This window comes from Saccopteryx bilineata, chromosome 3, assembly GCF_036850765.1.
Source record: "Saccopteryx bilineata isolate mSacBil1 chromosome 3, mSacBil1_pri_phased_curated, whole genome shotgun sequence".
Classification (NCBI taxonomy): domain Eukaryota; kingdom Metazoa; phylum Chordata; class Mammalia; order Chiroptera; family Emballonuridae; genus Saccopteryx; species Saccopteryx bilineata.
In genome coordinates, this window is record NC_089492.1 from 47764484 (window position 1) to 47789053 (window position 24570).

At 36.7% G+C, this 24570-nt stretch overlaps 1 protein-coding gene across 2 annotated transcripts in view; it reads right to left on the reverse strand.

Annotated features, from left to right (window-relative positions):
- Positions 1-24570, reverse strand: part of PRKDC (protein kinase, DNA-activated, catalytic subunit) — a 269534-nt gene that overhangs the window by 57093 nt on the left and 187871 nt on the right. For both annotated transcript variants that reach the window (XM_066266092.1, XM_066266091.1), the window contains exons 61-68: positions 22336-22467; positions 18699-18878; positions 15195-15400; positions 13127-13265; positions 12095-12283; positions 11157-11381; positions 4443-4551; positions 2007-2118 (exon numbers count right to left, since the gene is read on the reverse strand). In XM_066266092.1, the coding sequence (XP_066122189.1) occupies positions 2007-2118; positions 4443-4551; positions 11157-11381; positions 12095-12283; positions 13127-13265; positions 15195-15400; positions 18699-18878; positions 22336-22467 (1292 nt within the window). The remainder of the gene's footprint in view (positions 1-2006; positions 2119-4442; positions 4552-11156; positions 11382-12094; positions 12284-13126; positions 13266-15194; positions 15401-18698; positions 18879-22335; positions 22468-24570) is intronic.

Here is a 24570-nt window from a genome sequence, read left to right on the forward strand (position 1 = left end):
CAGGCGCTAGAGTGGCTCTGGTCGCAACATGGCGACGCCCAGGATGGGCAGAGCATCGCCCCCTGGTGGGCAGAGCATCGCCCCCTGGTGGGCAGAGCATCGCCCCTGGTGGGCGTGCCGGGTGGATCCCGGTCGGGCGCATGCGGGAGTCTGTCTGACTGTCTCTCCCTGTTTCCAGCTTCAGAAAAATGAAAAAAAAAAAAATAAATAAATAAAAAATAAAGAAGAGCTAGTCCTTCTCAGCCCACAGATAAAAACACAGGCTTAACAAAACTCTCTTCCTCCTTGGAAAAAGTTACTTTGTGGGTGTTTCCAAGCAGCCACGTGGTCCTAAAAAGCCACACAGACTGGCCAGCTACTGGCAGTCCTGTGGATTCCAAGCCTGGGACATAGTGCCAACTAGGACACAGCCAAGAGCACAGAGTATGCTAAATGGATAAGGACTTCTGGATTAAACCATGGCACAGAACATTTGGACTTTGGTCTTTATACTGGGCCTAATGAAGACAAGACTGGACTTTTTCCTGGGTGAGACAGAGGGAGATGAGACACTGAATCTTATAATTATGCAGCCTTCTGTTTCAACCCCGAATAAATCTTACTGTGAAAGCCTAATCTCCAAAGGTGGATGCTGTAAAATGCTTTTTTCAGTAATTCCATAAATTAACTCCATTTCCACTGGTAACAAAAAGACATATTGGTGACATGAAAAGTTTTGTTAGAACAATGAAAAAACTGACAAGATGAGAGATATCTACAGGGGGTCCTCAGGTTACGACAGTCTTGACATATGATGTCTCAAGTTTACGACGCTCACTCCCATAAAAACTTTAAAAAATTGAGATGTGAGTGTTTTGCCTTATTCCATTAGAGTCGTACTTATGGACTACGTGGGCGAACTAGTTTGCACGCGGCTGAAGAATACGCAGTACAGTGTGCGGTACAGTATATTTATGTCCCTTTCTTTTTTCAGTGGCTTAGTTGTGTTTTTGTTCTAGATTATGATTTTACAACTGTGTTAGGATAGGTTAGTGACTTAGTCTAGGGAAGGGGTAGTCAATCTTTTCATACCTACCGCTCACGTTTGTATCTCTGTTAGTAGTAAAATTTTCTAATGGCCCACTGGTCCCATAGTAACGGTGATTTATAAAGTAGGGAAGTAACTTTACTTTATGAAATTTATAAAGCATAGTTAGAGCAAGTTAAAGCATATGATAATAGTTACTTACCAAGTACTTTGTTGGATTTTCGTTAAGCTTGGCAGAATAAATCTTTATAAAACAACTTACTATAGTTCTGGTCGGTTGGCTCAGCGGTAGAGCGTTGGCCTAGCGTGCGGAGGACCCGGGTTTGATTCCCGGCCAGGGCACACAGGAGAAGCGCCCATTTGCTTCTCCACCCCTCCGCCGCGCTTTCCTCTCTGTCTCTCTCTTCCCCTCCCGCAGCCAAGGCTCCACTGGAGCAAAGATGGCCCGGGCGCTGGGGATGACTCTGTGGCCTCTGCCTCAGGCGCTAGAGTGGCTCTGGTTGCAACATGGCGACGCCTAGGATGGGCAGAGCATCACCCCCTGGTGGGCAGAGCGCCCCCCCTGGTGGGCGTGCCGGGTGGATCCCGGTCGGGCGCATGCGGGAGTCTGTCTGACTGTCTCTCCCTGTTTCTAGCTTCAGAAAAATGAAAAAAAAACCCAAAAAAACCCCAACTTACTATAGTTAAATCTATCTTTTTATTTATACTTTGGTTGCTCCACTACCGCCCACCATAAAAGCTGGAATGCCCACTAGTGGGCGGTAGGGACCAAGTTGACTACCACTGGTCTAGGGTGTATTTTGACTTACACATAAATTTGGGTTACGTCACTGTCATAGAAACAGAACTGTGTCGTAACCTGAGAACCCCCTGTATAAGACTCAAACGCCACATTTTGCTAAACTACAGTTTGGGAGAAAAACAGTTCTGGAAATTTCAGAAAATAATCCATCTTCAACTCAAAAGAATCACATCTTACCGATTTGTGATGATGTCATCCCATATGTTCATTGGGTCCATTTTGGCATCTGGATATCTGTTGGTCCAGGTTTTTAGAAGTCTCTTAAGGGGAACTTGAGATGATAGGTTACCTAAAAATAATATTAGACGGTGACTATATCCACAACTTAATGAGAAGATCAACTTACAATGTAGGCCTGCCATTAGTAAATAAAAACTTAATTCAATTTTCTTGTCCAAAATAAAATTTCGTCTCTTCATTCACAACTGAAACACAAAATTTCCCTATTAATCGAATATATTCTGACAAAATTCAATTTCTTAAGTATTTAAGTGGGGAAATAAACATAACATTTTTACATTTAGTAAAGGTCCACTTCATCCACAATTCCAAAATCAAAAAAGCACAAGCACTGACAGCAGAAAAGTTTTTCATAGTGTTGCAGCCAACTGTCTTGGCAAAACCGGATCTGAACTGGCTAGGACTACTTATAGTCTTTGTTAATGTCATTCATATGAATATTCAACACTTAAGCTAGAGATGCATAGTTGAATTTAATTATGAAATACTGCCCCAGGTCCTGGTGTATGCACAAGTTTACATAATAATTATAATATCTGAAACTATCTGGCTTCAAAGGTTGATGATAATTCTCATAAAATTTAAATTTCACATTGCTAATGTTTAAAGCTTTAGTTTTCTGTCTTCCTGATAGGTGGAAAGTAGTAGTTAAGAACACAAGCTTATTAAGATGCTGGTTGAGTAGCTCAGTTGGTTAAAGCAACATCCTGATGCACGAAGGTTGTGGGTTTGATCCCTGGTCAGGGCACATATGAAAATTAACCAATAAATGCATAAATAAGTGGAACAACAAATTAATGTTTCTCTCCTTCTTCCTCTCTTTTCCTCTTCCTCTCTCTAAAACCAATAAATTATATTCAAAATATTTTAAGTGAGAGTAGGGGCGATAGGGAAACAGACTGACTCCTTCCTGCATGCGCCTCGACTGGGATCCACCCAGTAACCCATCTGGAGCCGATGCTCAATCAGCTGAGCTATCTCCTCAGTGCCCCACAAAAGACTGAACTGAGTCACTGGCTGCAGGAGGGGAAAAGGGAGAGATGGGAGAGAGTGAGGGGGAGAGGGAAGGGGAGAGAAGATGGCCCCTTCTCTTGCGTGCCTTGACAGGGAATCGAACCTGGATGTCCATATGCCAGGCCGACGCTCTAGCCTCTGAGCCAACCAACCAAGGCCTAAATAAAATTGAAAAAAGCCTGACCAGGCAGTGGTGCAGTGGATAGAGTGTCAGACTGGGACGTGGAGGACTCAGGTTTAAAACCCTAAAGTCGCGGGCTTGAGCACAGCTCATTTGCTTTGAGCACAGCTCACACCAGCCTGAACCCAAGGTTGCTGGCTTGAGCAAGGGGTCACTCGGTCTGCTGTAACCCCCCCCCAAAGGCACATATGAGAAATCAATCAATGAGCAAATAAGGTGCCATAATGAAGAACTGATGCTTCTTATCTCTCTCTTCCTGTCCTTATCTGTCCCTCTCTCTGTCTCTGTCTCTCTCTGTCTCTGTCTCTCACACACACACAGAACACAAGCTTAAATCTGACTTCAAAATCTAAATCTTTCACTTTAATAGTGTGGGAAAATTATAGAATCTTTAATCCTCTATTCAAAGGAGAGAAAAAACACCTTCATTGCATATGGCTCTTAAAAAAACAAGGCAATATAGAAAAAAGAGAATAACATACCTCTTGGAAAACAAAAAGCACTTAATGATTATTAGTACTCTGCAAAGTGCCTTTCATGTTATTTTTAATTATTTAAAACAAAAATTAAATTTCAGATTTACAAAGAAGTACTGTTTCCTTTTGGCTCTGAGTAGCCTCTTATAGGCAACAGGAAGAAATCCACTTGGTGGCGGCAGAAGGACCACTGTCTGAGTACTGCAGCACCTCCTCCCCTCAGACCAGGACCCCTGGCAGCCAGTCACAGAACTTCTGGCACCTCGAGGGATGCTGCAGGCTATCAGGTAGGCATTCTGCAATCATCTTTCCCACTTCCACAGTGAAATCAGTTTCCTCCTGTTGTAGGAGATTCTGCACCCCTCAATCCAGGGTAGGTTCCGTCATCTGTGCTTCACATGGGATCCTGTGCACACCTCTGCCTCAGCAGGTGTCACTGTGTTGAAGTTACCCCACTATTTTGAAAGCTTCTTCAAGTTGGGCAATCTGTTTTATTTGGTTTTGCCTAGAATAGAGCTCGACTATTTTAAACATTCATTACAATAATCTCATATATATATATATTTATAGAATGAACTCAAAGCAGTTTCTAAAACATATGTTAAAAGACATACACTTTCATTTAGCAAAAAAAAAAAAATCAGATGCCAAAATTCTTCCATAATTATAAAAGAAAATAATACTGGTAGGTTAAAAAATTACCTTGTTTGCTTATAAAGCTGATGAATTCCTGAATTTCTATAAAAGTCTGTATGGACTGCAATTTGGTGAGTCTACTTCTGTGTAAAAGCACATCAATACTAGAATAGTTCTAGAAAAAAGACATTTAGCATTGTTTATAAATCAATTTAAGACTTTAAATTTTAATACACTTTTATAAAATGTGAAATACAGCAACACCATAGAAATATATCAATTATACAATGTGGGTCAGTGCAGTTAATAATCAGGTCATACAAGCAATTAACAAATAATTTAGTTTTCAAAAATAATTTAGGTTTGCAATAACTTTTGTTTTAGTGAAATCAATACAATCAATATAAATGGTCTATTATATCCTATTTTTTAAAAGTATTGAAATACTTTTAAAAATACTTTTAAAAAAATTATAACATCCTATAATGTAAATTTCTAAGTATAGAAGCCAATTCTCTCTTTTTAATAAACTTCCTCTTTAGTATACTAATCAACTTCACAAAAGTTTAAAAATAAATGGTAATAAATGAGTATGCTTTTATGATCAATGTATTCCAATAAATGTTAACAGCCACTATCCTAATGACATTGACTTCAAAAATAAACTACATAAGAGAAAGATTCTCAGACAAGTAAAAAGGCCAGAAGGCAAAATGGCAGAAAATGAATAGGGATATTCCTCTACACTAAAAACCCAAACTTCTACTCAAATCCCACTATTCCAAATGGAAAATGTCTCCTCTCAAGTGTTTTTCAGCAGTGTGAGAAAAATAAAACCTAAGAAAAAACAACAAAGAAAATGGAACTTTTATAACAGAAAAAAAGAATTTAAAAAGGCATTATGACAAAAAACAAAGAGATTTTAGAAGAAAATACAAAAAAAGGGAAATGGGTGATATTAAATAATAAAATATGAGGGGTGACGTCACGGAAATGGCGCCGTGAGAAGCGCGTCCGACAGCTCTCCCCTAAATCACAACAAATTTATCAACTAGAAACAGAAAAATTTATCCTCGGAGCATTCCGGAGTTCCACACAAACTGAAAGCAAAAGGACTGTTATCACTTGAATCTGAGAGACGAGGGTGTGGAGGAAGGTACCGCAGCGACGCTCATTCAAGCCGCCAGGGAGTGCGCCCGCGTGCTATCAATAAGACCACCCTCAGATGCCGATAAGAAAGAGGAAATCGAATATTATGGATACAAAAGAAAGAGAGGTAACACAAATAGATGTGGAAAAATCTATGGAGAAAAGACTTAACATATTGGAAGCCTTGGAGCTAAATGACAGAGAATTTAAATTAGAAATCTTAAAAATACTCAGAGATATACAAGAAAACACAGAAAGGCAATATAGGGAGATCAGAAAACAACTCAATGAACACAAAGAATATATTACCAAGGAAATTGAAACTATAAAAACAAATCAAACAGAAATGAAAAACTCAATTCACGAGCTGAAAAACGAGGTAACAAGCTTAGCTAACAGAACAGCCCAGATTGAAGATAGGATTAGTGAAATAGAAGACAAACAACTTGAGGCACAACAGAGAGAAGAAGAAAGAGACTCAAAAATAATAAAAAACGAGAAAGCCCTACAGGAATTGTCTGACTCCATCAGAAAGAATAACATAAGAATAATAGGTATATCAGAGGGAGAAGAGAAAGAAAATGGAATGGAGAATATACTCAAACAAATAATAGACGAGAACTTCCCAAGCCTGTGGAAGGAACTAAAGCCTCAAATTCAAGAAGCAAACAGAACACCAAGTTTTCTTAACCCCAACAAACCCACTCCAAGGCACATCATAATAAAGATGACACAAACCAATGACAAAGAAAAAATTCTCAAGGCAGCCAGGGAAAAGAAGAGTACAACATATAAAGGAAGGCCTATTAGATTATCATCAGATTTCTCAGCAGAAACTCTACAAGCTAGAAGAGAGTGGACCCCAATATTTAAAGCCCTGAAAGAGAGGAACTTTCAGCCAAGAATACTATACCCATCAAAGCTATCCTTCAAGTATGAAGGAGATATAAAAACATTCACAAATACAGAAAAGATGAGAGAATTTATCAACAGAAAGCCCCCACTCCAGGAAATACTAAAGGGGGTTTTCCAACCAGATTCAAAGAACAAAAGAAAACAACACCACAAGTAACAGCTCCACCAAGAACACAATAAAACCAAACTTAAACTGTGACAGCAAAGGAAAAAAAGGGGGGAGAGGATGGAGATTAACAGTAGCAAAGGATGATGAAGTGCAGAAATACTTATAAGATAGGGTACTACAATGAATATGGTAGGTACCCTTTTCATTACTTAATGGTAACCACCCTTGAGAAAACCACCACAAAAACACTTGACTTAAAAAAGGTAGCAACAGAGGAAAGAAGTATGGAACACAAACAAACAAAAACAAATGATAGAAAAACAAAAGAGAAGAATCAAACAAGATACAAAACTAACAGAAAGCAATTTATAAAATGGCAGTAGGGAACCCACAAGTGTCAATAATTACACTAAATGTAAATGGATTAAACTTACCAATAAAAAGACACAGAGTAGCAGAATGGATTAAAAAAGAAAATCCAACTATATGCTGCCTACAAGAAACACATCTAAGCAACAAGGATAAAAACAAATTCAAAGTGAAAGGCTGGAAAACAATACTCCAAGCAAACAACACCCAAAAAAAAGCAGGTGTAGCAATACTCATATCTAATAATGCTGACTACAAGACAGAAAAAGTACTCAGAGACAAAAATGGTCATTTCATAATGATTAAGGGGAAGTTGAATCAAGAAGACATAACAATCCTTAATATATATGCACCAAACCAAGGAGCACCAAAATATATAAGACAGCTACTTATTGACCTTAAAACAAAAACTAACAAAAATACAATCATACTTGGAGACCTCAATACACCGCTGACGGCTCTAGATCGGTCATCCAAACAGAGAATCAATAAAGATATAGTGGCCTTAAACGAAATACTAGAACACCTGGATATGATAGACATCTACAGGACACTTCATCCCAAAGCGACAGAGTATACATTTTTCTCTAGTGTACATGGAACATTCTCAAGAATTGACCATATGTTGGGCCACAAAGACAATATCAGCAAATTTAGAAAAATTGAAATTGTACCAAGCATATTTTCTGATCATAAAGCCCTGAAACTAGAATTCAACTGCAAAAAAGAGGGGGAAAAACCCACAAAAATGTGGAAACTAAACAACATACTTCTAAAAAATGAATGGGTCAAAGAAGAAATAAGTGCAGAGATCAAAAGATATATACAGACAAATGAAAATGAAAATACGACATATCAGAATCTCTGGGATGCAGCAAAAGCAGTAATAAGAGGAAAGTTCATATCACTTCAGGCCTATATGAACAAACAAGAGAGAGCCGAAGTAAACCACTTAACTTCACACCTTAAGGAACTAGAAAAAGAAGAACAAAGACAACCCAAAACCAGCCGAAGAAAGGAGATAATAAAAATCAGAGCAGAAATAAATGAAATAGAGAACAGAAAAACTATAGAAAAAATCAATAAAACAAGGAGCTGGTTCTTTGAAAAGATCAACAAAATTGACAAACCCTTGGCAAGACTCACCAAGGAAAAAAGACACAGGACTCAAATAAATAAAATCCAAAATGAAAGAGGAGAGATCACCACAGACATCATAGAAATACAAAGAATTATTGTAGAATACTATGAAAAATTATATGCCACCAAATACAACAACCTAGAAGAAATGGATAAATTCCTAGAACAATACAACCTTCCTAGACTGAGTCATGAAGAAGCAGAAAGCCTAAACAGACCAATCAGCAAGGAGGAAATAGAAAAAACTATTAAAAATCTCCCCAAAAATAAAAGTCCAGGCCCAGACGGTTATACTAGTGAATTCTATCAAACATTCAAAGAAGACTTGGTTCCTATTCTACTCAAAGTCTTCCAAAAAATTGAAGAAGAAGCAATACTTCCAAACACATTTTATGAGGCCAACATAACCCTCATACCAAAACCTGGCAAGGATGGCACAAAGAAAGAAAACTACAGACCAATATCTCTAATGAATACAGATGCTAAAATACTAAACAAAATACTGGCAAACCGAATACAACAACATATTAAAAAAATAATACATCATGATCAAGTGGGATTCATCCCAGAATCTCAAGGATGGTTCAACATACGCAAAACGGTTAACGTAATACACCATATCAACAAAACAAAGAACAAAAACCACATGATCTTATCAATAGATGCAGAAAAGGCTTTTGATAAAATACAACACAATTTTATGTTTAAGACTCTCAACAAAATGGGTATAGAAGGAAAATATCTCAACATGATAAAGGCCATATATGATAAACCATCAGCCAACATCCTATTAAACGGCATAAAACTGAGGACTTTCTACCTTAAATCAGGAACAAGACAGGGTTGTCCACTCTCTCCACTCTTATTCAACGTGGTGCTAGAAGTTCTGGCCAGAGCAATCAGACAAGACAAAGAAATAAAAGGCATCCATATCGGAAAAGAAGAAGTAAAGCTATCACTTTTTGCTGATGATATGATCCTATACATCGAAAACCCGAAGGACTCCACAAAAAGATTATTAGAAACAATAAACCAATACAGTAAGGTCGCAGGATACAAAATTAACATACAAAAGTCCATAGCCTTTCTATATGCCAACAATGAAATATTAGAAAACGAACTCAAAAAAATAATCCCCTTCACGATTGCAACAAAAAAAATAAAATACCTAGGAATAAACATAACAAAGAACGTAAAGGACCTATATAATGAAAATTACAAAGCATTGTTAAGGGAAATCGAAAAAGATACAATGAGATGGAAAAATATTCCTTGTTCTTGGATAGGAAGAATAAATATAATCAAAATGGCCATATTACCCAAAGCAATATACAAATTTAATGCAATTCCCATCAAAATCCCTATGAGATTTTTTAAAGAAATGGAACAAAAAATCATCAGATTTATATGGAACTACAAAAAACCCCGAATAGCCAAAACAATCCTAAGGAAAAAGAATGAAGCTGGGGGCATTACAATACCTGACTTTAAACTATATTATAGGGCCACGATAATTAAAACAGCATGGTATTGGCAGAAAAATAGACACTCAGACCAATGGAACAGAATAGAAAGCCCAGAAATAAAACCACATATATATGGTCAAATAATCTTTGATAAAGGGGCCAACAACACACAATGGAGAAAAGAAAGCCTCTTCAACAAATGGTGTTGGGAAAACTGGAAAGCCACATGCAAAAGAATGAAACTCGACTACAGCCTGTCCCCGTGTACTAAAATTAATTCAAAATGGATCAAAGACCTAAATATAAGACCTGAAACAATAAAGTACATAGAAGAAGACATAGGTACTAAAATCATGGACCTGGGTTTTAAAGAACATTTTATGAACTTGACTCCAATGGCAAGAGAAGTGAAGGCAAAGATAAATGAATGGGACTACATCAGAATTAAAAGTTTTTGCTCAGCAAGAGAAACTGATATCAAAATAAACAGACAGCCAACTATATGGGAACTGATATTTTCAAACGACAGCTCAGATAAGGGCCTAATATCCAAAATTTACAAAGAACTCATAAAACTCAACAACAAACAAACAAGCAATCCAATAAAAAAATGGGAAGAGGACATGAACAGACACTTCTCCCAGGAAGAGATACAAATGGCCAACAGATATATGAAAAGATGCTCAGCTTCATTAGTTATTAGAGAAATGCAAATCAAAACTACAATGAGATACCACCTCACCCCTGTTAGATTAGCTATTATCAACAAGACGGGTAATAGCAAATGTTGGAGAGGCTGTGGAGAAAAAGGAACCCTCATTCACTGTTGGTGGGACTGTAAAGTAGTACAACCATTATGGAGGAAAGTATGGTGGTTCCTCAAAAAACTGCAAATAGAACTACCTTATGACCCAGCAATCCCTCTACTGGGTATATACCCCAAAACCTCAGAAACATTGATACGTGAAGACACATGTAGCCCCATGTTCATTGCAGCACTGTTCACAGTGGCCAAGACATGGAAACAACCAAAAAGCCCTTCAATAGAAGACTGGATAAAGAAGATGTGGCACATATACACTATGGAATACTACTCAGCCATAAGAAATGATGACATCAGATCATTTACAGCAAAATGGTGGGATCTTGATAACATTATAAGGAGTGAAATAAGCAAAGCAGAAAAAAACAAGAACTACATGATTCCATACATTGGTGGAACATAAAATTGAGACTAAGAGACATGGACAAGAGTGTGGTGGTTACCAAGGGTGGGGGGGGAGGGAGGACATGGGAGGGAGGGAGGGAGAGTTAGGGGGAGGGGGAGGGGCACAGAGAACTAGATAGAGGGTGACGGAGGACAATCTGACTTTGGGCGAGGGGTTTGCAACATAATTTGATGACAAAATAACCTAGACATGTTTTCTTTGAATATATGTACCCTGATTTATTAATGTCATCCCATTACCATTAATAAAAATTTATTAAAAAAAAAAAAAAAAAAAAAAAAAAAAAAAAAAAAAAAAATAATAATAAAATATTTTTTTATTTTTTTATTCATGAGTTTACTGACTTTCAAAATATCACAGAAATCAGACAATTGCACATTTTAGATTGGTATATCTGTATTACCTGTATAAAAATCTGAATGCAATTTTCAATATAATATTTGGCTCTGTCAACATCATTTTGTAAGATGTAAAGAAGACTCAATTCCTGACTATAATGAAGCTCTATAATAGACTTCTGGAGTTCCTTATTAACAGCCTCATCAATAAATGTCAGCAGGGACTGATCATTTTCTCCTTGAAGCAATAACTTCAGCTTGCTGCGGATCATGTAAGGTAGATAGGTCTCCTAAGGAACATAAAAAAATCTACATGTAATTCCACAAAGTGAACTTGAGTATTTAATTATTTAATGTTTTAGTACTATCATATTTATTAGTATAATTTTATAGATTATTGAGATTTAGAGCCAAAGTAATTACGTACAATACTTTTCAAAACTAAAAACTGTGCTTTTTAAGACATGTTCACCTAAAATTGCTCATTGTGAAAACACAAAATATATAGGGACATGTTCTACGGAAAGTAGAAATTATGTATTTTCAGCTGAAAGATAAGTGGATGTTACATACAAAGTGAGGAATCTTTAAACATAGACAACACAGCAGCAGTGTGAGAGGCACCAGGAGAGTGGCCTCATTGGAGAGTTGGGGTGACCCTGTCAGTGGGATACTGTCTTGCTTCAGGAACTGCGGCAGGCCCATGAGTAGCCCGTGACCCAGTGTGGAAACAATAGGAAATAGTCTTTCTTGTCTTCATACCAGAGATATTAATATTTATTTTTAAATGGGTGCCATTTATTTTGAAAGAGTTAGCTGAAGATAGTAAGCGATTTAACAATACTATGGAGTTTGTAGGGAAAGTCAGGTTATATAAATATCCTAATACCTGTACTTCAAAACTACTATCTATTTTTGAAAGTTTAAAGCAACTTCATTAATTATAAGACACCTGACCATCTGAATTAGTTATTTCAGTGACTCAAAAAAATATTCAACCCACCTGGTAAAATGGTTCATTCCATATTTTATTTAGATCTGGAGGGTTCTCATTGTCAACATGAACTACAGAACAATATGCCAATGATTTCCATTCAGCAAGTTGGTTATAACAGTCAAGGGATGCAAGTTCCCAGAAATCCTTCTCAGCTTCTGTAGGCTCACCATCCTCCCACTCTTGTTTACTGAGAGCCTGGCAATAAAATGTTCCAAAGATTATGTTACAAAGCTCAAAAGAATACAAATAAAATATATTTAAAATAATGTTAGTAGTATAACATTCACAGTAAGGCCCATCATTTTCAGGTTTATGATAAGGGGAGAGAAAAAGGAAAATAGAGTAACATTAAATGGGAGGAAAAAAAACAAACAAAAAAATATAGTAACAAATAAATATAAAAACCCTAACCAAGAGAAAAACCATTTCTCTGAAAAACTTAATAATGAAGCCAATTAACAAAATGAAGACTTTAAAGGACCCATAATTTAATTTAAATCAGTACTACTTACAAAGTTCTTAGAATGAAAATCAGAAAATAGGACATTTATAGGAAACTGCAGAGAATTTTACAACCTGAATTATCCATTCACGAGTCTCATAGGTTAGTCCCTGAATTTCAAATACTTGCTAAACATCTACACTTGGCATAGACACTGGCAACTCAAAGACAAAATGTATAGAACTGAATTTATAGTCACCTTCCAAAACCAATTCTTACTATTTCATAAATGTCTAATTTGCTAAAGGGAAACAATTTATGTGAACAGAAATAATATAACACTAACAGATATTGAAGTATCTTATAGTTTTATAGTATTTAGTAATTTATGAAATGCTTTTTCTTTTATTTAACAATGTGTCCTTAAAAAGAGTAAGAGATACAACAACATTTTGCATTTTGGTTATTATGAAACCATTCTCTGCTCTTTGTGTAAAATCTAAGGAATAAAAGCTGAAAAATTATGAAGCTCTAACAGTTTTTTTATCCAGACAACAAAACTGTTTAATCAACTGACATTTACTAATCAATTTTACCTCATTATACTGCTTAGCAGCTTCAAAATAATCACTTCTGGCTTCTTCTAATAATGCATTCCTAGTGACTTGCTTTGTTCCTATTTCATTGTTAAAAATGCCACGGAGAACATCATATTCTCCAATCGATCTATACAGTCTATAAAACAAACCAAAGAAAAAAAAGTCCAAATTAATGAATACCCCAATATTTTTAAAGTATTTATTATAATAAAATGTTATTAAATCAACATGTAATATATTAACTGAAAGATATATTTTTTATAAAATTATAAAATTAAAAAAATTTGAAGTTGTCATTAGGTTTTATTACTTTAATCATAGAGAAAGCAGAAATATTTGCTAGAGTATTATTTATCTTTTTACATTAACATGAATCTGCTTAGCCCCAATAATCAAGCTTCCCCCTTAAAGATATTTTAAACTGCATGTTTAATAAGATCGCTCTCTCCCCTGTGGAAATTCTTCCCCCCCAACTGTTAAGTCTCAATACAAATGTCACTCTTCCTGAATCTGCAGTCACCTGACCAGCCAAATGAAGATTGCTTCCTCCCTGGTTTTTCTCTAGTTTGGTCCCTTCCCTGATATGAAATCTCAGGTGTTTATATCAAAAGAGCCCCATGTGCTCTCTCTCAGAGCCTACTGTTCCAAATTTAGATAATATAAATCTTACACATATGGCTCTCTTATTGCCCCACTCATAAAAGGTTAAAGGTAAGAAAAAAGTAAACTTTAAACTTTAACAACTCACAGCTCAAGAGCCCAAGAGAAGATGAGAGCTACACACATTTTTCAGGAACTCAGAAAAGAGGTTGGCCTCACACCCACCCTACACCACCTCCAAGATCCCTGGGTTACGGATATGATAACATGGGCAAAACCATGACTTTGGCACTTCAAGAAAAGGCTCAATTGTACTTTCAAAACTGCTTGAAAGGAATGCAAAAACATTATGTACAAAAGTATGAGACAGTATTAAAGTTAGAAAAAAATGTTTAAAAGTGTGTGCTTCATTTACCTAGGAAATACATGAGTTCTCACTCCCTGAAAATACTAAATACACAAAAGTGTAACCTACTGTTCACGTATAGGATGAGGCAGAAATAGGTTTACATGGAAAATAATACAAAAATAAATAATAATACCAGAATATGTTTTGCTTAATCACAACTGTAAATCTACTTTTGCCCTCCCCTGTACATCTGAAAGACAAAATAGCCAGAGGCACTCTCTGCAATGTCCTAGGATTTATCTTGCCTCAAAGAACTCACCTCGTCCTACTTTGTATTATGGTTACTTATGTATATAAGTACAGACATTTTCTACTGGATGGTTAGTTTTCTGAGTCTGTGAAAAATGTCTAATTCATATTTTAATTCTTCTCAGCACCCGACACAATGCCTTATTCACTCATAATCTCAATTAAGAAAGACTACAAAACAGTAAAAAGTGCAAGGAATCTGTATCTTAACTTTTACTTGTTTCCCTAAAACTTGAAGATCTAAAATTCAGTCCTATAAAATAGAAGTTCAAAGTAAATTTCAACCTAATCCAACAGGCTTCTCAGAAATCAGGTACTGGATCTCTTATGATAAAACCACAGGTAAGGGAAGAATCAGATACAATACAAAATAGTGTAATTACAAAATAGAATTTTCCCCTCAAATTAAAACAAAGCAAAACAATTGGACTGAATTGTTCCTAAAAGTTTGAATCATGCTGAAAATGATACATCATCCTCTATTCGGTATAGCAAAACAGCAAAAACATTCAAAATACTAGGAATTGTTAAGTTACAGCCACACTCAATAGGACACTAAAGAGAGTCTGAAGATTATATAGAAAAAGAAATAATCAGGTTTAATTAACCTCTCTCCTTGGGCGAAACATTCCTTTCATGGAAACTGTTCTTGATTTATGGAATGCTACTCAACCTGAAAGATTTTTCCAAAAGCTTTATAGAAGCATTACTATCAACTTCATTTGTTTATTTTTTGCCAAAACGAAGTCAAGATTTTTCTGCATTACTTTGGTGAACTTTATTGGTCTCCCAAACCATAGAACTTACTTAGCAAGTTCCATCCATCTGAGAACATCAGGAGAGAAGCGATGCCTCCCCCGAAATTTCTTGGCAGGTGGCTCCTGAGGTGCCAAGTGGGACAAGGCCTCCTCGAGAAGGCGGATGCCCACGGGCTGCTGTAGACTAGCCAGGCAGCCAGCACTGACAGCGCCTGGATCAAGGCTCAGCAGGTCTGTGTGTTGGGAACTGATTTCCTGTGAAATCACAAACACATTAACTACTTAGCTCGTGGTACTTACACCGTATTTCACAAGTGAATAATTCATTCTATTAAACATAAAAACAAAAGTTTTGATGTAAGTAGTAATACAACCAAGTTTCTCTGTGTAATTCTATTAAATTATCCTCAACATTCAATTTGCTCAAAGGAGAAAATGACCTTTTCTTTTTACACTTCCAATCCAGGGTCAACTTAATGGAAAAAAAAAAAAAAGCAAAACATGAATTTTCACATATATTCTATTATCCAAACAACAGCTTCAGTTTCCAGGATTATTTAGCCTGGATTGATAAGAAAAGCAGCTGAGACACTAAAAAGCAAGTACACTCATTTTCATTATTCTATTCAACACCTTTTTTCATCTTTCTACCCATGAATTATTATATTGACCTTAACTTTGAGAGTCCTATATACACCAAAAAATGAGAAATGAAACCCAAATCAATATAGAGAACAATATAAACAGTTCATCTTCATCCACACCCCATCCATGCTTTTTTCTAACTCCCTCATGGCTGTTCCACATATGGATCACTTGGTAAGTCTGACCAAGTTACCATGAAACCTTCTTAAGTTTCACATTAGGGTTCTTAAAATAATACATTCTTGCCTGACCTGTGGTGGCGCAGTGGATAAAGCATCGACCTGGAAATGCTGAGGTCGCTGGTTTGAAACCCTGGGCTTGCCTGGTCAAGGCACATATGGGAGTTGATGCTTCCTGCTCCTCCCCCCCTTCTCTCTCTGTCTCTCCTCTCTCTCTCTCTCTCTCTCTCTCTGTCTCTCCCTCTCCTCTCTAAAATGAATAAATAAAAAAATAATAAAAAATTAAAAAAAAAAAACATTCTCCAAAGCAGTTAAAGAAACAAAAACAAAAATGTCACTCTTAGAAGGAACTAGTAGCACAGTAAAGAAAATCCAAACAGGCCTTGGCCAGTTGGCTCAGCAGTAGAGTGTTGGCCCTGCGTGTGGAAGTCCTGGTTCGATTCCTGGCCAGGGTACACAAGAGAAACGTCCATCTGCTTCTCCACCCTTACCCCTCTCCTTTCTCTCTATCTCTCTCTTCCCCTCGCCCAACCAAGGCTACACTGGAGCGAAGTTGGCCCGGGCACTGAAGATGGCTCCATAGCCTCTGCCTCAGGTGCTAGAATGGCTCTGGTCGCATCGGAGCAACAGCCCAGATGGGCAGAGCATCGCCCCCTGGTGGGCATGCCGGGTGGATCCCGGTTGGGTGCATGTGGGAGTCTGTCTCTCTGCCTCCCCGCTTCCACTTCAGGGGAAAAAAAAATAAAGAAAATCCAAATAAAATTCTATTTTAATTAATAACATAGCAAAGGCTCTTAGTTAAAATGTCAGATTTTGATACAACACCATTCTAATTTGAAGAGGAAAGCCCAGAATAAGAAAATATTTTAAAATATGCCTGACCAGGTGGTGACACAGTGGATGGAGTGTCAACCTGAGACACTGGGGAACCAGATTCAAAGCCCTGAGGTCACCATCTTGAGTGTAGGTTCACCAGATTGAGTGCAGGGTAACTGGTTAAGTATAGGGTCATAGAAGTGATCCCATGGTTACTGGCTTGAGTGAGGGGTCATTGGATTGGCTAGAGCACCCAGGTCAAGGTACATATGAGAAGTAACCAATGAACAACTAAAGCAACTACAAGTTGTTGTTTCTCATTTCTCTCCCTTCCTGTCTCTCTTCTCTCTCTCCCTCTCTCTCGCAAAATCAATCAATCAATCAATCAATCTCTCATTCTATAAATATTTATAGAGTGCCTCTGTGTTCCCAGACACTACGGTAAACAATGTTGCTTCTGACTGCATGTATCATAAGATTTATTCCTATTTACCCAAGAGATGTCTTTGATGAGGTGGCTATAATGAATAAACAACTATTATTGAGATATCACTACTTTACATGTAAATGTGTACTCATAATTTAAGTAAGTTTTTAAAGTCTGTTTTCAGAAATATTGACTATTCTGTATAATATTGTTGACAGTATTACATTTTGTAAAGAATGATTTGCTAGGTAAAACACTTTTCAACCAAATTCTAAGTCCAAAACAGAATAAAGAAATGAAGCCTAATTTTCAAAATATTGAAGGAAGGCAGCATTTCTTTGTTTCAAATACTCTATAGTTCTTAGAGATTTGCATATAGAACATCCTCAAAAAGTGTTTTTGTTAAAAAAAAATCCAAAAATTTATATAAATTCTACTTGTAAATTATAAACCAATAAAACTAGAATATATTAAAAACTATATTAATAGCTTCATGCTACATCAAAAAGAATAAAACAGAAAAACCAAGTACTTCATCTCAGGGAATTATTACCCAATTAGTTTAGAAACCAAAGCTACTAATAAATAATATTTAAGACTATAATTTTTAAGTTATTCTAGAAGAGGTTACTAAAAATACTAAACTAAACCAAAAAGATTTTCTCTTATGGACTTATTAATGATCCATGTTTTGACTGGCAAAGAAAATATTACTTATGAGAACAAGTATTATTACAATAAGTATGTTTTAGTAATAACTGAAAGTATGCCAACATTAAGTTCTCTACTCAAACTGTACTGCCTTAGAAAGGCCTTTTCTGATATTCCATTTAAGTAGTATCTATACTAGTACACACACCCTACCCTGATCAAAAGGCTGCCTTACTTACCTGCTTCATTACTACCCTACATTACTTTAGTTAACTTCTGTATTTCTCAGGTTCTGTGATACCTACCACTCATGCTTTCTTCTATATTTGCCTGTTTATTATTATCTGTCACTTATCTAGAATATTCTTAGAGGGCAGAGATTTGTGCCTCTTCATCACTGTGTCCCACCACTTAGAACAAAGCCAATCAATACCTGTTGAGGGCAGTCAGGAAGCAGGAAAGAATTTGGTGAAATATTACCTAAGGAAAAACAACTAAACAACATTCAGGGGATAACCAAAACCTGAAGGGAATGGCTTATTAAAAATCAGAGCACTTTTATACCGTTTGACTTTTGAGTATTCTGTCACATATATGTATTATACATATATACATATAATATATATATGTATATTAAAGTATATATATATATGTATACATATTTTAAAGTACAAATAAATTACATCTACCTATCTGGGAAGAGGTAACCAAAACAGTACATTTCCTGTTAAATACCTTGTATTTGACCTTGTGAAACAAATAAGGTTATTATAACATAGTTATGGAGAGGCAAAATAGATAATGCATATACTATGAAGTATGTGTTTACTTTTACCTGGATACAAGAGATAAAAGGTGGAAAGAAAGAGAAAGTGGTGTTAAGAAAATGATTGAAGTCCTGGAGCAATTTTTGAGTAATGTTGTTTTTTTCAGATATGGTCTTATATTTATCCATCTCTTTTATAATAGCAGAAAACAGGCTGCCAAAAAGTTGCTTTGCAATTATTGGGTCTCTCTGTAAAATATTCAAAACAAAGACAAATTAGCATTTGAAATAAAAATGCCTTTTATTTACCAACTATCAAAGCTTCATTTGAAAATACAAACTGTTGCAAACATATCTATTAAACATCTCATTTCTATTTAGAAAGCTTTAACAGGTATTAACAAGGTGAGTAGCTGGAATTTAACCAAACATATGTTTGACATGTGTCTTAATAAAGGCATGACAGCATAGATTTTGACTCAGAGATATGAATTGAAAAGCTGGCTTAATCACATATGTAACCACTTATCCTATATTTATTTATTTTAGGTCAGAGGAGATGAGTTAGTGAGGCAGACTCCCACATGTGCCCCAATAGGGATAGACCTGGCAACCCCATCAAGGGCCGATGCTTAAGTACTGACCTATTTTTTAGCGCCTGAGGCTGATATCCTCAGTGCCCAGGAGAGAGGGGTAGTGATAACCACATATCTTAATTCCTGAGTCTGGGCCTTCAGATTCTTCATAATTAAGGCAGGGATAACAAAATTCATCTCATAGGGTTGTGGTAAAGATTAGCCAAGATAATTCATGTTACATGTTCAATGCAGTAATAAAATCTTGAAGAAAGATTTAATTAGATTTTCAGGTATTATCCTCACATGAGTATCATTATAAAGCTTAAGATAACTAACCAATGAGCTTGGATAAAATGTCAATTTTAATTTTCAAAGTCCCATGAATTTGACCATTCCAACCATATATTAAAACCATCAGTAGCCAACAGTAGCCATTTCTGAATTTTTCATGTTTCGGCTATTCATCTCTAATGGCAAACTACTTTTATGGCTTTAAACCTCACACTCCATGACCACAGAAATATTGTCCTTTATTTGTGTCTAGAACACTAGTACTAAGAACAATTTCTGGCATCTTGTGTCTATATTTTTTTAATGAAGGCATGAGTGCATGAATAAATAAAATTTTTAAATTATTTTGTTTGATAAAAGCTATGTGTGAAGAAAAAGTACAATTTGACTTATACTTTCTTTACTAATTTAAGCAATGTATTTGTCTTATAAAAAGTTATAATAGTTGGCTCTGGCCAGATAGCTTGGTTTGTTAAGAGTATCGTCCCAACACACAGAGGTTGCCAGTTCGATCCCTGGTCAGGGCACATACAGGAATAGATCGATGTTCCTGTCTCTTTCTTCCCCCACTTTCTTCTCTTGCTAAAATAAATAAATATATTTTCAAAAGTTATAATATTTGCTATATAAAATTTTATAAAATATAGATTAGGAAAATAAAGAAAGTAAATATTACCCATAATTATACTACATGAAGATAGTCACTGTCATGGCGGGTCTCTTACTGATATGCACACTCTTTTCTATGGTATCTTGGTTGGTAACCTGATTTTTTCACTTAACATGCAGTGGACAGGTTTCCATGTTTACCACCTACCAATTCTTGTGTCTAATGTACAAATTGGTTTATTTTCCAGGGAGTTCCAAATGTTCCTTCTGTTATAATAACTGCAGCAAAAATTAAGACAGTCTTCAGAGCAATCAGATGCTGCTGTTGGACATGTATGGCTAGTTTACCTGCTTTTTAATTTTTTCTACATGCGAGGCTCCTAATGAAGAACGGCAGTAGAGGAGGCCTCCTCTATTTTATCCACTGCTGTATCCTAGTGCTTAGAATAGTCCCTACATACAGGTATTGGAATTTGAAAAATTAACAGAAATTTGAATACACATTCCTCAAGGAATAAAAAAAATGTAGTCATGCTTTTTGAAAACAATATTCACCATCATTATTTTTTCAAGCACAAATGTGATGGACTGACTTGGACAATGGTGTCTCACTCAACACTCTCAGGTTTGCTAACCTACAACCATCATAACATATTACATACCTCTCCAGTGTGGAGAGCAGTAAATGGTGCCTGGAAGGGCAGGTGTCAACCTCCTTTTTGAGGAAGTGAATGTGAGCACATGTATGCTAGGCACTAGAAAAACTAGGAAACAGTGGTAATGTAGAAAAAGTACTGGATCAGGCATTAAAACACAGAGAGTATTGTCCTTACTCCACAATCAGTGAGACATACAGCATTAGCCATATTATCCATTCTTTGATAACCTTCAATTCTTCATCTGTAAATGTGTGTAATAACTGCCTCAATGTCACAAAATTACTGAGAGACTCTAATGAGAGAAATGTGAAAGCACTCCATAATAACTAAAAGCTACTGTGATAGTAATTACATGAATCTATATATGGGATAAAACTTCACAGCCTCTCTCACACATGCACACACATAAATGCAGATAAAAATGATGAAAGTGAACAAGGTCTGCAATCTAGTTAACATAGTTGTAACAATGTCAATTTATAGGTCCTAATAATGTACACCAGTATATAAGCAACAGCACTGAAAGAAGCTATATGAAGGGTACATGAGACTATGTCCTAATTTTGCAGAATCTTGTCAGTCTATAGTTATTTAGTTTAAATAAAAAGCTTAAAAACCAGTAAGGGGCTATGCTGTTATAGCCTATTATTATAATTAATATTAGTACTGGAAATATAAGTGCAATAAAATATAAGGCATTTTATTTCACTATCTAGCATAATCTATACTATAAACTTTGATTTACAAAATTATTTCAATAAAAGTCAAAGGAATCTTGATTAGGCTGTTGGAGGATAAATATCCTGTTTTTGTCAAAGAATTCAGGTAGAAAACTTCTACTATTACATCCTAATTACTTAGAAAATATATTTCCAGTCCTCTGCTATTAAGAGATTAGTAGAGAAGAAAACTGATCCCACTATCAAACTGATAATCTCCTGATTCCACACCTCCCTTTTATATAAGCAATGATTTAAATAGCTTAGCACCTTAAAATTTACAATGATTTTTTTTATTCTTACTTTATTGGTAAGATAATTAGATTTTACTCTCTATTGGTAAGATAATTAGATTTCATAGATGAAAACACTGTGGCTCAGAGCACTGAGCATCTTGACAAGAAGTCCAATTATATGGCTATCTTCTAGATCAGTGTTCTCTATTAACTGCTGGTCCACAGAAATATCATGCCTGTCCATGAAAGAGTTAACCACCCTGATGTTGTATGGAGATTATGGACCCAAGGATCTTAGTCAAATTTGCTATGTTCAGGGTGATTTCTGACTTAGCAGTCCCCAAAATAATTCTATTTCTACTGGTCCCTAAGTATAAAAAGAAAAACCACTGTTCTGTATAGATGACTCTAAGTTAGAGTCTCATCATATGAAGAGAAGTTTCACAGTCAGGAAATAGCAGAACCCAGACTTGGAATCAGATCTTTTAATCAAGTCCATTGTTTAGGACAAATCAATACCTCATTTATGATATAGTGTATCCTAAAACATTTTTCACTGTCCACAGTTGACCCTGGAACTGTTATAACAGAAAATGCAGTGTTTAAGGACCAACCTGGGCCACAGCTTGCAAGGGGGTGATCAGGCTGCTGTATTTAATCTGAATGTCGGGAAGATCTCCTTGACGGTAACTTCTGTACAAAACGACTTGGGCATCGTGCTTCATTTTTAACTCACTCTTGATCTCCTATAATCATTAGAACCAAAGAAGGAAGACTTGCGATTTAAATTGTTATTTAAGAAAATCAGTAGTATATGAGCTATGAAACTGTGAGTTAATGTATTAGTCACTATGGCTTACCAGTTGATGGTAGATGACAAATCCAAAAGATACATCACTACGGCAAACGAGTAGTGAAAAATTTATTTAAATATTTAATACAAAGTAATATGAATATTTATAAAATCAGAGAACCTGAATAAATCAAAGTTATATTTTCTTTATTTCTTTTTATTTTCTTTGTGACAGAGACAGAGAGAGGGAGAGACAGAGACAGACAGAAAGGGAGAGAGATGAGATACATCAATTCTTCGTGGCGGCACATTAGCTGCTCATTGATTGCTTTCTCAAATGTGCCTTGACTGGGGGGCTACAGCAGACTGAGTGACTCCTTGCTCAAACCAGACAAGCCCACGCTTAAGTTGGCAACCTCAGGGTTTCGAACCTGGCTCCTCTGCGTCCCAGTCCAACGCTCTATCCACTGCGCAACAACCTGGTCAGGCAGAGCTGTATTTTCTTAATAACTCTTAGAATAAACCTTGGCTATAGGGTCCAGTGGGGATCACCACAACCCTTCCAATACCCAGGTCCTCCATGCCCTGCTCATCCACAAGGCCAGTCTGGGCTGACTGATCCTTAATTACTCCAACCACCACTCACTCCCCCCATGCAGGCCTGTATCTGCTCATTTCTACCTAGACTAGGGGTCCCAAACTACAGCCCCCTGAGGCCATTTATCCGGCCCCCGCCGCACTTCCGGAAGGGGCACCTCTTTCATTGGTGGTCAGTGAGAGGAGCACATTGACCAAAAGCAGGCCCATAGTTCCCACTGAAATACTGGTCAGTTTGTTGATTTAAATTTACTTGTTCTTTATTTTCAATATTGTATTTGTTCCTGTTTTGTTTTTTTACTTTAAACTAAGATATGTGCAGTATGCATAGGGATTTGGTCAGTTTTTTTTTATAGTCTGGCCCTCCAACGGTCTGAGGGACAGTGAACTAGCCCCCTGTGTAAAAAGTTTAGGGACCCCTGACCTAGACTGTCTTTCTACAGCTTTTCACTTGTCGTTTGGTTTCCATCTCAGATACAATCTTTTCAAAACGGCTTACCTCACTACTTCTCTCCTCAGATATGTTCATTATTTGGTTAACTTCTGACACATATTACACTCACTTCTATACCACTAGTAATAAGTAGTGCCAGACATGGAGCACAAGGCTCCAATAAATAAATTACCACAAGTGCGTGGCCTTCTGAGGACTGATCTTTTTCCATACCATTCTTTTTTTTTTTTTTAAGTGAGAGGAGGGGAGGCAGAGAGACTCCTGCTTGTGCTCTCACTGGGATCCACCCGGCGCCCACCAGGAGGTGATGCTCTGCCCATCTGGGGCCAGTTGCTCAGCAACTGAGCCATTTTTTGTAGCACCTGAGGTGAAGGCCACTGAGCCATCTCAGTGCCAGCTCGCTCAAACCAATCAAGCCATGGCTGCAGGGGGGAAAGAGAGAGGGTGAGAGAGACAGAAGGAAGAGGGGGAGGGGTGGAGAAGCAGATAGTAGCTTTCCCTGTGTGCCCTGACCAGGAATCAAATTCCATGCCATTTTTAATGAGTGGTCAACCACTTCAGATTAGAATACCTATGTCAGCAGGAATGCCTGGCTTCATATACCAGGCCATTCTACATTTCATAATTACTAAAAAAGAAGACCGCTGTATCAAGCTGAAATATCGCCCTACAATTTCTATTTAACCATCCTGGTTTTATCTCTTCCTGTCTGCTCTGGTATTATTTCTTCCAGGCACGCCTAGGTAGGTTTCAGGCTCAATTAGGAGCACACAGCTACTTCTGTGAGCGGGCAGAACAAAAGGCCCTTAAGGTGTAAGAGGACAGTGAGAGGAGCAGGAGATAAACTTGGGACAATGACTTTGGATCCTAGTCCTCAAAAGAACAGCTGCAGTTACAGAGACATGAGGAAGATGAAAAGTACATTTTCTTTCCACAGAAGATGCAGTGGACCCATTCAAACATTTCATATTCAGATTTGGAGGTTGAGTGGTTAAGGATTTAAAC